We start from the raw sequence: 14,470 nt of genomic DNA, 5'->3' as shown, positions 1-14,470 counted from the left end.
TCGTTGTTAGTGCCGGCAGCCTGGATAGGCTCCGGCGCTGGCTGACCAACGGACGGATGAAGCGGCCAGAAGAGTTTGTGCGAAAAGCGAGTGACTGATAGTTTGTCATGGCGTAAAAGGTTCGCCTTTTTTAAGGATCTGTTCGAAGCTGATTCCGGGTATTGTTTATTATCAATATAAGAGGCATTATTGTTCATGGATTTTGAGTGGACCACGGTATTTATTGTTCGGTTCATTATTCCCACGAGAATTTTGAGGCTTTACGAGGAAAATTAATCGAAATTTGCACCTGTATTGTTAATGAGTTGTTTACTGATACTTTTCAGAAAAAAATATCAGTATTATATCGAGTATTTATGTGAAGCAACGACTGTTTAACCTCTCGTAATTCTATTGTATTTCTATGGAAGTACTCTTTTGTCGGAATAATGATTTAATGAGCAATAAAATATAAAATACGGTTAACGTAAGGTTACGTAAGGTTAAAAGTCGTTTGAGAGAGTATAATTAAGAGGAAATATATCCAAATGATTTTTCAGATATCTGCTTTTAAATGCATGCAAACGGTTTCATTAGGACTCTGAACTTTCTAACAAGAAAAAAAAATTTTTTTCGGTTACTGTTTACCATTCTGCTATATAAACAAAACGGCGAGGACGTAAAGTTAAGTAATTTATATTCCAATACTAATTGGAAAATGATTCTGAAGCGATTCTTGACTAATCCTAAAATCATTCTAGAATAATTTTTAAATATGTCTAATTTCAAAAGGACTCTAGTATGATTTCCAAATGATTCCAAAAAGATTCCTAAATTATTCTAAATTTCAAAAGGATTCTAGAATAAAATGATCATGAAGTGATTCAAAATATCTCTGAACTAATTTGAAAAAAAAAATACATTAAATTTTTTGACAGTAAAGAACTAAAATGATTATCAATAATAATGTTAAAATGATCTGAAATTATTGGAAATAACTATTACAGATCAAAAAATGATTTCAAAATGATTCTGAAAAATACTAAAACAATCACAAAACAGTTGAAAACCATTCAAAAATAATTCCAAATAGATTCAAAAATAATTCTGAAGTTTGTAAAAATGAATCCAAAAAGATGCAGAAATAATGTTTAACATTGTCTTGAATAGTTCTTGGAATAGTTCAGTGATTAATGATCAACTGAAACTATACAATTTAGATCATTTTACATACAAATTCTAAAATTATTCGGAAATTCATTCAAATGTGCTGTTCAGCAAATTCAATCAAATATAATTTTAAAATGGTTCTGAAACGATCATAAAAGGATTCTAAAATTATCATAAAATGAAGAAATCTGAATGGATTGTAAAATGATTCTCAGGTTATTCTTAAATTATTTCAGCATGATTTTATAACTTGTCTGAAATGAATCTGGAATGAGCCTGAAATTTTTTTAGAACAGAATATTTCAAAATTCTTGTAGAAACATTGAAAAACATCTCGAACGATTTTATAATGATTCTAATATGATTCTAGAAGAACTTTTAAACGATTTTAAAATCATTTGTGAACTATTTCAAAATGTTTCTAGTTCCGGATTTATTCTAAATCCTATTCTAGATTTATTCATGAATAATGAGTAATTTTGGGAGTGATTCTCAAATACGAGAAAGAATGATTATGAAATGCCTATGAGAATAATTCAATGCTTTGGAGCGATTTTGAAGCAAGTTCAACGTGGTTTTCGAATAGTTCTGAAAAAATTTTGGAATCATTTCAAATAATTCTTGCATAGTGCTCAAATGATTAGAAGATGGTTTGGCTCAAAAATGACATAACGTTGTTTTTAGAAAATTTTTGACACGATTCAAAACATAATTTATAGATGATTCTCAAATTGTTCAGAATGATTCCAAAAAGATTTCATTCAAATTCTCAGTATAATCTAAAAGGATTTGCAATACAGATTAAAACGATTCTCATTTGCTATAAATATGACAAACCGTTCCTTTCCGTCGCGGTTGTAGAGATGCAGAGGTAAAGTCGGTCTCCTCACCTAAAACCCAAAGACCAAAAGAACGTGGCCGGCACCGTTATGGAGCGGAAGCTACTGAATTTTTGTACATAGAAGATGGTAAATTAATCCCATGTTGCCATATACGTAATTTTATGTGCAACTTTTCACTAGCTCAGATCCATCAAGGAGCAGCAACTACGGAATGTGCGGCCGCCAAGCTCAAGCTCAAGCTCAAGATTCTCACTTTATACAAATATGAATCATAATCGTTATAGAATGATTCTAAAACGTTTCAAAAATCATTTTATAAAAATATTAAAGAAATTCAAGAGTTTCCACAGCAGCATGGCAGGGGTTTTCTTCAGGATTTTATGAAAAAATGTGAATTTCGAAAATGCTGGAAAGAAAGGCAGGTTGGCAGAGAGTAACCCAAATTATTTTCGATACCGGTTGCTGAGATTATTGAAGTGAAAAAATAGGAGTGAAACAACATAAAAGATAGAGTGTTTTCCTGCTATCTTCAGTGATACCGCTTACCGTGCAACAATCGTGCTGTTTACTTAAATTGACAGTTTCACAAAAAATGTCCCAGTTGTAATATTTTTTTTCAAAATTGTTATTTTTTTTTTGGATGAAACTTTGTATAGACGTGAAAGGCTGTGGGAGAAAACTGGCAACAAGGTCAATTGTTTCTGCGCGCTCTTATCTCCACGTAATTTCTTTGTTTAAAGTGTGTTTTGCGAGAAAATAAATAGTGAAATCTACTAAAATTACGAGTGTTGGTATTCCAAACAACAGAGCTATCGAAATATGCAGTCTTTGGAGGATTTTGTGCGAGATAAGTGATACTATTTTTTTAGATTTTTTCTCTGCTTGAGTTGTTTGTGTTGACATACTATATACTTAATCAATTGTTTTTTGACATGTAGGTGGCGCTGAATTTTTTTTTGTTTTGATCATCAACGTGTAAAGGGAAGATTGATACAGATCTGTTTTGTATGTATTTTCGGTTGAGAGTAGAGGGAAAATAAGCTTTTTTTTTACTAGAATGAATTTTTAGAGGTTTGGGTGTATGTTTCGGACAACATTGGACTTTGTTTGCATGGGTCTTATTTGACAATATTCGACTATCAGTTTAGCTGTAATGGAAATACAGTCATACTACGATATAAGGCAACTTTATTTCTATTTGCGTTACGTTATATCGAGTTACGTGATATCAAAGATAACTAGAACAAGATACCTAACTTCCATATTTTTCATACATTTTGAACTCGACCGATTTCCGACGGTTAGTGCTGTCATCTGATGACTTAAATTCTCATAAAATTGTCACTATAAGCAAAACCGATTTAACGTGCATCGATCGTTGTGCTATTCAAGATTGTATATGAAAAAGGTGTAGCAGTTTGGTCAGCTCGACGCTTAAGATAACATGCAGATTAATGATATTGTCATTTTTTGCGTTTAATGCTATTGCCATATTTTTTGCACTTCAAAGTACGAAAAGAAAAGTGTGAATTCGACTGTCAGAGTGGGGGTTTATATTGAGGAGTTATATTTATTTTCAGGTCCCATTCTACCAAAACTTAAAGTTTGATATGTCGCAAGCCAGGTTTCAGAACCATTATGCATATAGTCAGGTTCACCGGGGCACCCGATTTTTGCTTCATTAACCTCGGCAAGAGTGAAAAACTTGGCTGTAGAGCGTGCTCATAGCGGTTATCAGGAATTTCTGATGGTACGCTTAATTTTAAATGATGCGCCGATAATTACACATTATTATCATTTTTCGGATGGCAGCACCGTACAGTCGTCCACATGTATACTGGAAAATTGTTTCACCTTTCAGCAGTCATGTCTTGGCCTTGTCGTCAGTTGATTTCGACTTTAAGTATACATCATATTAACAGTGTATAAATTCGTTCGACTTTTGACTGCAAGACTGTTTATGGTTACTCAATGATTCGTGAAAACCTACTTTTAAACTTTTCTTAAGCCCATTTAAGACAATTTTCGCATTGGTTTAATTGGTTTCAAAACTTACTACAAACATATTTGAAGCAATTTTTACCCCAGAAACAGTTGCTGTGTCCTTTTTTTCAATTTCAATACATCTTAAAAACTTACGTTATATCGAGGTTGCCTTATATCGAGGTATGACTGTATATGATGTTTTAAAATCCCTTTAGACTGGCTGTCTGAAGATTAATTTGCTACCAATGACAATTATGTCAAATCGGTGGATAATAATAAGCGTATAACTAAACTGTCTATGTAAACATTCACCCATAACCACAAAACATAAAATAGTAAAATTGCTATATAAATAATTTAAAATTTCAACTGATAAAATACAATTTAAACTAAAAATTCGGTAAATCACAACAGCCTCAGCTCTTATTAGCTTTCAAAATTTATACTTTTAATATAATCAATTGTCGATCCGCAACATCTAACAGATGTATCCCAGAGTCTCGCTTTCCTACTAAAATTTCCCATCTCATGTAACATTTATGAGAGCACGTAGAGTTCTCTGCGGTTCTCTCAAGTAAATGTTGGACTAACATTCTTTTTCCGTTCCCCAACAGTTGCAAGGACGTGGCCAGGGCGGTAACAGTTCTTTGGAGACATCTGACCTTTGTTTAGTAACATTTAATTAGATCCCAAATTTCTTATTGCTGCTCAGGAACGAAGATGATTTGTTCCGTAAACAGAGTATTGTAGCTAGCACCAACTACGAATGCTATGCTATGCTATGCTATGGATGAAACTTTGCATAGACGTTCCTATAGGCCAGCGGTCTGAGCAGTGGTTGATCATGTTATGTAGTCTAGTTAAGGTTTCAAAATAAACTATGGTTTGTTTGATTGCTACAGTCATGCTTGAAGAACAAGATTGAAAAACAAATTAAATAATATAATTACTTCACCCCTTAAAAAATTATTATTTTTTCTTCAAAAAATCATAACTTTTTTTTATTTCTCCATGATCAGATTGGTTCCATTGTTTAGGTAATCTTTTGTAGTTTTTATAAAAAAAATCAGATTTTGAAAAACGAGCTTTTTTAGATGATTAATATTTAATTTTTCTTTCAACTTTTTTTCAAAAAATAAATAATTTTGGAGTGTATATTGTATATTGTTTTTCGGAAAGACAAAATTATTATCTACAACTTTACCAAAGACGTCATACCGATCAAGCAAACCGTTTTGGCTCTAAAACTATTTGTAATCATCAATACCTTCCACAAACAGCATTTTTTAATAGCTCTTCAAAAATGAGTCGTGTTCCAAGAAATTAAATCAATAGCATGAAATGGCATCTTTTGTCTATAGAAACGTCTATGCGAAGTTTCAGCCAAGCCAAATGTGGTCGATTAAATTGGTTGCCCGTTGTTTTGTAGAATTGCTCAGCATGTCTCAAAAATTACGTTTTCTCGAAAGTCCCTATGTGAGGTTCCAGCTCAGTCATGCCGTAGCCTCTTTTCTAAAACCAGATATAATCACAGAATTCCATTCCCATAAACAAATAGACATCAATTGCAACCTTCCGTTGCATAGTCTGAAATAGTATATTATTTTTCGATATTCCTTTGCCAGCACAAAGTCCCAATACTAGACACCTTGTTTCCCCTGAGAGAAAAAACGATGGCCGCACGGCAATGAAATAAGCAAGCAAACAATAAAAAAGAGTAGCCGAGCTAAAGAGCCAAGCCAAGAATTATAACTTTGCATATAAAACTTTTTATATTTTTTTTTTTAAAAGAGATAGAAATCCGACACCTTCGACAAAGTTGCTAGTAAAACCATTTGCCACAACTTTTTCGAAGACACTTGCTGTCTATCTCACTGTGCTGAAAAAATAAATTATCCATATCACTTCTAGGTAAATTAATCACTAAATCGTACATTCCTAAAAAAGCACAATAAAATACATAGAAACTTTTCCGAATAAAGTACAAAACTTGCCATGCTGTAAGCCATGAGTCAGTAGAAAAAATTGACCCCTCTATCAGTCAAGCTCCAACCGTAATGGAGAAACAGTGAAATTACTCCGTTCAGAAGTGTGCGCGGTCAAAGAACGATACCCCGTCGCGTCGAAAACGGAGATCATGCGGCCGTTCGTGGACACTAAATACGCCCGTTTCGGCATCTACATCATCTTGGCACTATTGGACAAATCGAAAGAAAGCCCGGTTCCGGACGGCCCTGATTGACAAAAAGCTCTAAAAGATGCTGGAGAGGAAGGCCGAGGGAAAAATGGCCACATCGCTGCGTGCGCTTGGCCGGGAGGTCGATGTAACCGGCCAAACAGTGAAAAAGTACTTGGCGAACATGGACATACAGCGGCTGAATAAGATGGTCAAGTTGATTTTCCTGGCGAATTGCGACGTGGCGAGAGGTGATGGACGACTAGACTTGTAAAACAGGTCTGGATGGCAACGACTGGCAGGGCACTTCGTATTTTATTTTCCCCAAGAAGGAAGTGAGCACCGTGGTTAGCTCGCCGAGAAGGTGCGGCTGTGGCTGACCATCAGCGAGAAGGGGATGTGAAAAAAAAAAAACACTAAGGCCAACGACGCGGTGTTTTAGCCGGAACTGGAGTCGGCCCATTACTCAAAGCGATAGTTGGAGGTGATGGAGCGGCTGAATATCGATGTGGTACTCAAGTTGGCGAGCCCACCCAACGTCCCCAAGTTGCGTTTCATCGAGGATTTCTAAGCAAACCTGAAGCGTAAGATCTACTCCTACAAACAATTTTATCGCGAAAGCTGAGGCCGAATTGATAAAGTAACGAAGAGAGAACTCAAAAACCTAAATTAATCCACCTAGCGGTCAGACTCAGCCTTTCTCATTCAAACCTATTATTTGTAAAATAGATTTACTTGAATGCTTAAATCCAATAAAGGTATATTTACTCTTTGGGTTCTAAAATATTGACGTTGTAATTGAAGTATAAAATATGAAATTTGACGTAATGTTAGTGCTTAAGAAATAGCGAAATAAAAGAATTGACTCTTAATTTCGAACAATTTCATCACGAGCGATACCGGGAACGTCCAAATAGTACGATACTACATTTAAATCATGTTGATGCCATATATATTGATCAAAGCAGGTATAGTGTTGAATAGTCTTTGAATTTCTTTACTTTCCAAAACTTTTGAACAGCATATCAAATTCTTATGAAGTTTGTTATTTGTAAGTTTGAGAGATGACTCGTTTGTATGACACTAGTTATGCTCAAATAAGTCGTGTTATACTTGAGATATTAGACTTTCGTTGTTTTAACAATTTAAAACATAACGGTTGCTTAAGTTTGATTACAATCAAATGAAAAGGGAACGTATAGGACAGCCAAACTTTGAAACCACGTTTTCAATCATAATTCATCAGTTAACCCTTAACTAGCCCGTCCATCTGATATCAATATTGTTCAAATCGGTTGTGTAGTTTCTAAGATATTGAAATAAAATTCAATAGGGTGTTATGAGGCAACTAGACCTTTGACATTAATTTTGTGGAAATCGGTTCAACCATCTCTGAGGAAAGTGAGTGAGTCCAAGTAGTCTTCGGAATATGTTTCTTTTCATAGCTGGATTTCACATTTTTAAACATAACAGGCAATATAATAATCCGTTTGCAAAAAATTCAAAAGGGTCTTATGGGGCAATAAGACGTTCCATATGACACTGATTTTATGAAAATCGGACCAGCCATCTCTGAGAAACATGAGTGAGATTAAATAGTCTACAGAACATGTTTCTTTCCATAACTTCTGACCTGTTCAATCTTCATAAAATTCAAAAGTTAAGGGTTTTTTAGGTAGCCCGTTAATTTGAAACCAATTTTCTTCAAATCGGTTGTGTAGTTTCTGAGATATTTATGTTTCGTGATTTTTACATTTTGATACATAACCTCTAAACGAGAAATCAGATTACAATAAAATTCAATAGGGTCTTATAGGGCAACTAGACCTTCCATTAATTTCATTGAAATCAGTTCAGCCATCTCTGAGAAAATCGAGTGAGATTGGGAGAGCGTTCACACACACACACATACATATATATATATATATATATATATATATATATATATATATATATATATATATATATATATATATATATATATATATATATATATATATATATATATATATATATATATATATATATATATATATATATATATATATATATATATATATATATATATATATATATATATATATATATATATATATATATATATATATATATATATATATATATATATATATATATATATATATATATATATATTTATTTATTTATTTATTTCGTCAATCATATATGTAGATTGGTTACAATAATTTCTAAACTATACACGAACATAAAACAAATTAATTTTGTGTCCTCAGCCTCAAGGACTTGAAATACTCTTTAAGTTTATACCGGGACATCGTAAAGTCAATGGCTTCGCAGTGTTGATTATAAGAATTCATCATACTATTTATAGGTCCATTTTTTGCGTATTCCGTACGATGATGGTTAAGAGCAAATAAACTACGGTTTCAAAGTTGTCGAATGGATGCATAAAAGTTCAATTTAGAAAGTAGTACTGCTGAGTCAACGTTCTGCGAAACGATATCGTTTACAAATGAAGCCATCGCGTACTCTCGCCGTTCTTTTAATGTTTGAATGTCAATCAACATGCAGCGTGCTTCATATGACGGAAGACGATGTGCGGTCCAACCTAGCTTACGAAGAGCATATAGTAGAAATTGCTTTTGTACTGATTCTATTCTTTCTTCATGTACGCCAGGACGAGGAGACCACACAATGCTACAGTATTCCAGTATTGACCTCACATAGGCAATATACAAAGTTTTGATAGTGTACGGGTCTTGAAAATTGTAGCAGAAGCGTTTGATGAACCCTAACATGTTGTTTGCCTTGTGTATGATAGTGTTATAGTGGTCGATGAAATTAAGTTTAGAATCTAAGATTATTCCTAATTCAATGAATTCCTAATTCAATGAGTAATCTACGAATTCAAGTAAATTTGTGGATGTAGAGCGGCCTTTGAAGAAGCCGTGTTGTTTGTCAGTTATTCGATTTTTGACTTGAGCAAATATCTTTTCATTGACAATTGCCTCAAAGAGTTTAGGTATGCAAGAGATAATAGCGATTCCACGATAATTACGTATGTCAGATTTACGCCCAGATTTGAAAATAGGCACTAAAAATGAGCTTTTCCATATATTTGGGAAGACTCCAGTTTCCAACGACATATTGAACAGCCAGAACAAAGGAGCTGTAAGTTCCTTCGAAAGATTTTTCATGATATATATATATATATATATATATATATATATATATATATATATATATATATATATATATATATATATATATATATATATATATATATATATATATATATATATACAGAAAGTGCTCAGCTCGTCGAACTGAGTCGAGTGATATACGACATTCGGCCCTTTTGAGCACTTTTATACCTTTAGTTTTTGCAGCAGTAATTGCTATACCTTTCTAGGAGAAAGGCAATAGGAGAAAGGCAAAAAGTGAAATGATAGAAATGACTTTTTATTTTAACTTCAATCCTGAGCAAGGCCGCAAACATTAAAATAGTACAATATCAAATTTAAATGATGTTGAGGCCACATATTTTGATCGTAGCTATAGTTTTAAACAGTCTGCGAGTTACATTACTTTCTATAACTTTCAAACCACATGTTTAAACATTATGAAATTCATTGTTTAAGGGTTTAAAAGCCCATTAATTTGAATTCAACTATGTTCATAGCTTCTGAGATATAATAGCGATTTTCACATTCTGACGCAGCGTCAAAACTAAAAGTTCGATCAAAATCAAATTCAATAGCAACGTAAGCGGCAAATAGACCCTTCATTTGACACCAAGATAGAAAGAATCGGTCAGACCATCTCTGAGAAAAGTGAGTGCGAAAGAAAGGTGCACATACACACGTACACACCCGCACACAAACATATACACCTATACATGCATACATGCAGAAAATACTCGATTCGCCGAACTGAGTCGAGTAGTATATGACATTCAGCCATTTGGATCACTTTTCTACCTTTTAATTAGCCAGTGATCGTTAGGAGAAAGCCAATATGTTTATTATCATTATATGATTTCCCATTTTTATGATCAACGGACAAAGTTATAATCCGATTGCAATGAAATCCAATAGCAACCTATGGGGCAACTAGACCTTTCATTTGACACCAATTTTGTGAAAATCGGCTCATCCATATCTGAGAAAAATGAGTGAGTTTAAACAAACTCAGGATAATTTTTTTTTACATAACTTTTGAACCATATGTTCAATCATAACGAAATTTGATAGTTAAGGGTTCTGGAGACAGCACGATCATTTGAAACCAGTTTTATTGAATTCGGTTGTGTCGTTTCTGAGATATTGGTGTTTCGTTATTTTTACATTTCGATACATAACCTTTAAATTAAAAATCCGATTACAATGAAATTCAATAGCAACCTATGGCGCAACTAGACCTTTCATTTGCAAATAATTTTATGAAAATTGGTCCAGTCATCTCTGAGAAAAGTGAGGGGGAAAAAAGTTGCACATACACACACACATACACACATACACACATACATACATACATACAGAAAATGCTCAGTTCGTCGAAAGGGGTCGAGTGGTATATGACATTCGGCCATTGGGACCACTTTTATACCTTTGGTCTTTCCAGTGATTGCTATACCTTTCTAGGAGAAAGGCAAAACATGCCCACACGCATATTTTCATCCGCCATGGCGAATTTTCCGGAAGGCTGCTCGCAAGCGTGAAGATTATTTTTGCAAATAAGCTGACATTTTCAATGGGAAATTTATCAAATTCAATTATCTGTCTTAGTTTTTTTTACCATCATCCGAAAGAAGTCGATTTCAAGTCTCTGGACATCATCTAGATTACGGAAGTACTCAGCTTGGATGGTATTTGGTCTGGGCTGTTTTCCAAAAACCGGCAGTCACCATTTACATATTGGATCGAAATATGAGTTAAAAATCTACATTAGGCTCCACATTTTTCGAAAGTATAAAAGTAAACATTATAAATTCCAGTCCAGTCGCAAAAAACAATTCCAAATTATTAAACTGAATATGAAGCTGGTGTTTTATACAAATCAAAAATGTTTTATTAAATTTTAGTGAATTTTTTCGTCATTCGGTCTGGAAACGCTCTGACTAGGTTTGCTAGAAAATTTTTGCTCAGGTTTTTGCCTTTCTCTTAGAAAGGTATAGCAATCACTGGAAAAACCGAAGGTATAAAAGTGGTCCCAATGGCCGAATGTCATATACCACTCGACTTATTTCGACGAACTGAGCATTTTCTGTATGTATGTATGTATGTGTGTATGTGTGTGTGTGTGTGTGTGTGTGTGTGTGTGTGTGTGTGTGCAACTTATTTTTCTCACTCACTTTTCTCAGAGATGGCTGGACCGATTTTCATAAAATTAATTGCAAATGAAAGGTCTAGTTGCGCCATAGGTTGCTATTGAATTTCATTGTAATCGGATTTTTAGTTTAGAGGTTATGTATCAAAATGTGAAAATCACGAATCATCAATATCTCAGAAACCACACAACCGATTTCAATAAAACTGGTTACAAATGATTGTGCTGTCCCCAGAACCCTTAACTTTTGAATTTCGTTATGATTGAACATATGGTTCAAAAGTTATGTAAAGAAAAGTTATCCTGAGGTTGTTTAAACTCACTCATTTTTCTCAGTGATGGCTGAACCGATTTTCACAAAATTAGTGTCAAATGAAAGGTCTAGTTGCGCCATAGGTTGCTATTGAATTTCATTGCAATCGGATTGTAACTTTGTCCGTTGTTCATAAAAATGTGAAATCACATAATGAAAGTAAACATATTGACTTTCTCCTAACGATCACTGGCTAATTAAAAGGTAGAAAAATGATTGAAATGACCGAATGTCATATACTACTCAACTCAGTTAGACGAATCGAGCATTTTCTGCATATATGCATGTATAGGTGTATATGTTTGTGTGTGGGTGTGTACGTGTGTATGTGCACCTTTCTTTCGCACTCACTTTTCTCAGAGATGGTCTGACCGATTCTTTTTATCTTGGTGTCAAATGAGGGGTCTATTTGCCGCTTAGGTTGCTATTGAATTTCATTGTAATCAAACTTTTAGTTTTGGCGCTGCGTCAGAATGTGAAAAACGCTCTTATATCTCAGAAGCTATGAACGAAATTGAATTCAAATAAATGGGCTTTCAAACCCTTAAACAATGAATTTCATAATGTTTAAACATGTGGTTTGAAAGTTATAGAAAGAAACGAAACACGCAGACTGTTTAAAACTATAGCTACGATCAAAATATGTGGCCTCAACATCATTCAAATTCAATATTGTACTATTTCAATGTTTGCGGCCTTGCTCGGGAATGAAGTTGAAATTAAAAGTCATTTCTATCATTTCACTTTTTGCCTTTCTCCTAGAAAGGTATAGCAATCACTGCAAAAAAAAGGTATAAAAGGTATAAAAGGTATAAAAGTGCTCAAAAGGGCCGAATGTCGTATACCACTCGACTCAGTTCGACGAGCTGAGCATTTTCTGCATGTGTGTGTGTAACGCTCTCCCAATCTCACTCGATTTTCTCAGAGATGGCAATTGCAATCGAACTATTACTTTTCCTGTTATGTTTAAAAATGTGAAATCCAGCTATGAAAAGAAACATATTCTGATGAGTACTTGGGCTCACTCACTTTTCTCAGAGATGATTGACCCGATTTCCACAGAATTAGTATCAAATGAAAGGTCTAGCTGCCTCATAATACCCTATTGAGTTTTGCTGTAATCGGACTGTAACTTCGTCTGTAATGTATCGAAATGTGAAAATCACTAAACTTCATTATCTTAGAAACTACACAACAGATTTGAACAATATTGATATCGAATGAACGGGATAGTTAAGGATTAACTGATGAATTATCATTGAACACGTGGTTTCAAAGTTTGGCTCCCCCATACGTTTCAAAGACTATTCAACACTATAGCTGCTTTGATCAATAAATATCGCCTCAACATGATTTAAATGTGGTATCGTACTATTTGAACGTTCCCGGTATCGCTCGTGATTAAATTGTTCGAATTTAAGAGTCATTTCTTATGTTTCGCTATTTCTGAAGCACTGACATTACGTCAAATTTCATATTTTATACTTTAATTACAACATCAATATTTCAGAACCAAAAGAGTGAATATACCTTTATGGATTTAAGCATTCATGTAAATCTATGTTTACAAATAATAAGTTTGAATGAGAAAAGGCTGAGTCTGACCGCTAGGTGGATTAATTTAGGTTTTAGATAGGATTGACTATTGACCCACTGAAACTTTAAAATATTTTCAGAAAGCTGCCGGTCGTTTGAATAGAGCGCCCAAGTATATTTTTTGTGCCATGATGATCTGTTTTTATTTATCCTTTAATTTCTTTTTTTTATTTAACGCCGATTTGCTCATCAAAGTGTTTTTCGCCTCTGGCGCGGGAGAAGAAAGCACATGCTAATAACTAGAAGCCACTCAATTTTCCAAACGCTGGCCATCGCAATATTTACCTCAATTGGAATGTTTGTATTGTTTCCCCATCCATCTGGATGAACGTGTTGTTCTTGGCAAACATGAACGTTTTCTCGTGGCCAGTCTCCTTGAACGTAAGCTCCGATCCTCGGAGTTCATCCGGAACCGGGGCCACCGTGCTGCTGGAGGAGTACTGCGGCAGGGCGGTTTCCTGTGTTTGCGTACGAACGGACGTCGTCGAGCTGCTGCTGGTTGTTGTTAGTGGTTGCACCGGTGGCTGCGTTTCTGCATCAGAGAGGTGATAAAGAAGGGTACAAGTAGGTAGGAGGTATTGAAAGCGATGCTATTGCCGTCACAGTCGGAAGGGAAGTTTATGAACTGAACGCAGTAGCAGTCTGAGCTAATAATTGTTTCTTGTATTGTGTGCTGATTATGTTAAAGTACAGGTAGAAATTGTCCCAAAGGTAGGTTCTGATTAACCAACCGAGAAGCTAATTTGTCAACAGATGCACTAATGAAGTTAGTTCCTCAGTCGTACTTACGTGTTTCATTCGCGCATTGCTGCATACATTGTTCGTACGTTTCGAAATTGTTCTGCAGATTACCTCCGCAGCCGCCCCAGATAAATTGGGTGCAATTATTGGTGGTTTTCTCGAAACGGTACCGATACCCAAAACCCTGACAAGGTCCAGGCTCCCCAGGTCCGGTGCATTTCTCTGTTAGAAGTCACCCAGCCGTTGGAAGTAAGCAGCAGCAGCAGCAACCAGGATGCAAGAGAATAAAGATACAGAGAAAAAAAAAATGAAAATCTGCGTGATTATGTCACACACCCGCGACTCGAGGGGTGAGCAAGA

At 34.7% G+C, this 14,470-nt stretch overlaps 1 protein-coding gene across 5 annotated transcripts in view; it reads right to left on the bottom strand.

The window, feature by feature from the left end:
* The window catches only part of LOC129721104 (axotactin), a 154,003-nt gene that overhangs the window by 42,253 nt on the left and 97,280 nt on the right, over nt 1–14,470 (bottom strand). For all 5 annotated transcript variants that reach the window (XM_055673252.1, XM_055673251.1, XM_055673250.1 and 2 more), the window contains 2 exons: nt 14,159–14,332; nt 13,655–13,901 (listed from right to left, as the gene is read on the bottom strand). In XM_055673252.1, coding sequence (XP_055529227.1) covers nt 13,655–13,901; nt 14,159–14,332 — 421 coding nt within the window. The remainder of the gene's footprint in view (nt 1–13,654; nt 13,902–14,158; nt 14,333–14,470) is intronic.

Source organism: Wyeomyia smithii, chromosome 2 (assembly GCF_029784165.1).
Source record: "Wyeomyia smithii strain HCP4-BCI-WySm-NY-G18 chromosome 2, ASM2978416v1, whole genome shotgun sequence".
Lineage (NCBI taxonomy): Eukaryota > Metazoa > Arthropoda > Insecta > Diptera > Culicidae > Wyeomyia > Wyeomyia smithii.
Note: the sequence above shows the minus strand (reverse complement) of the source record. Positions and strands in the feature narration are given on the sequence as shown.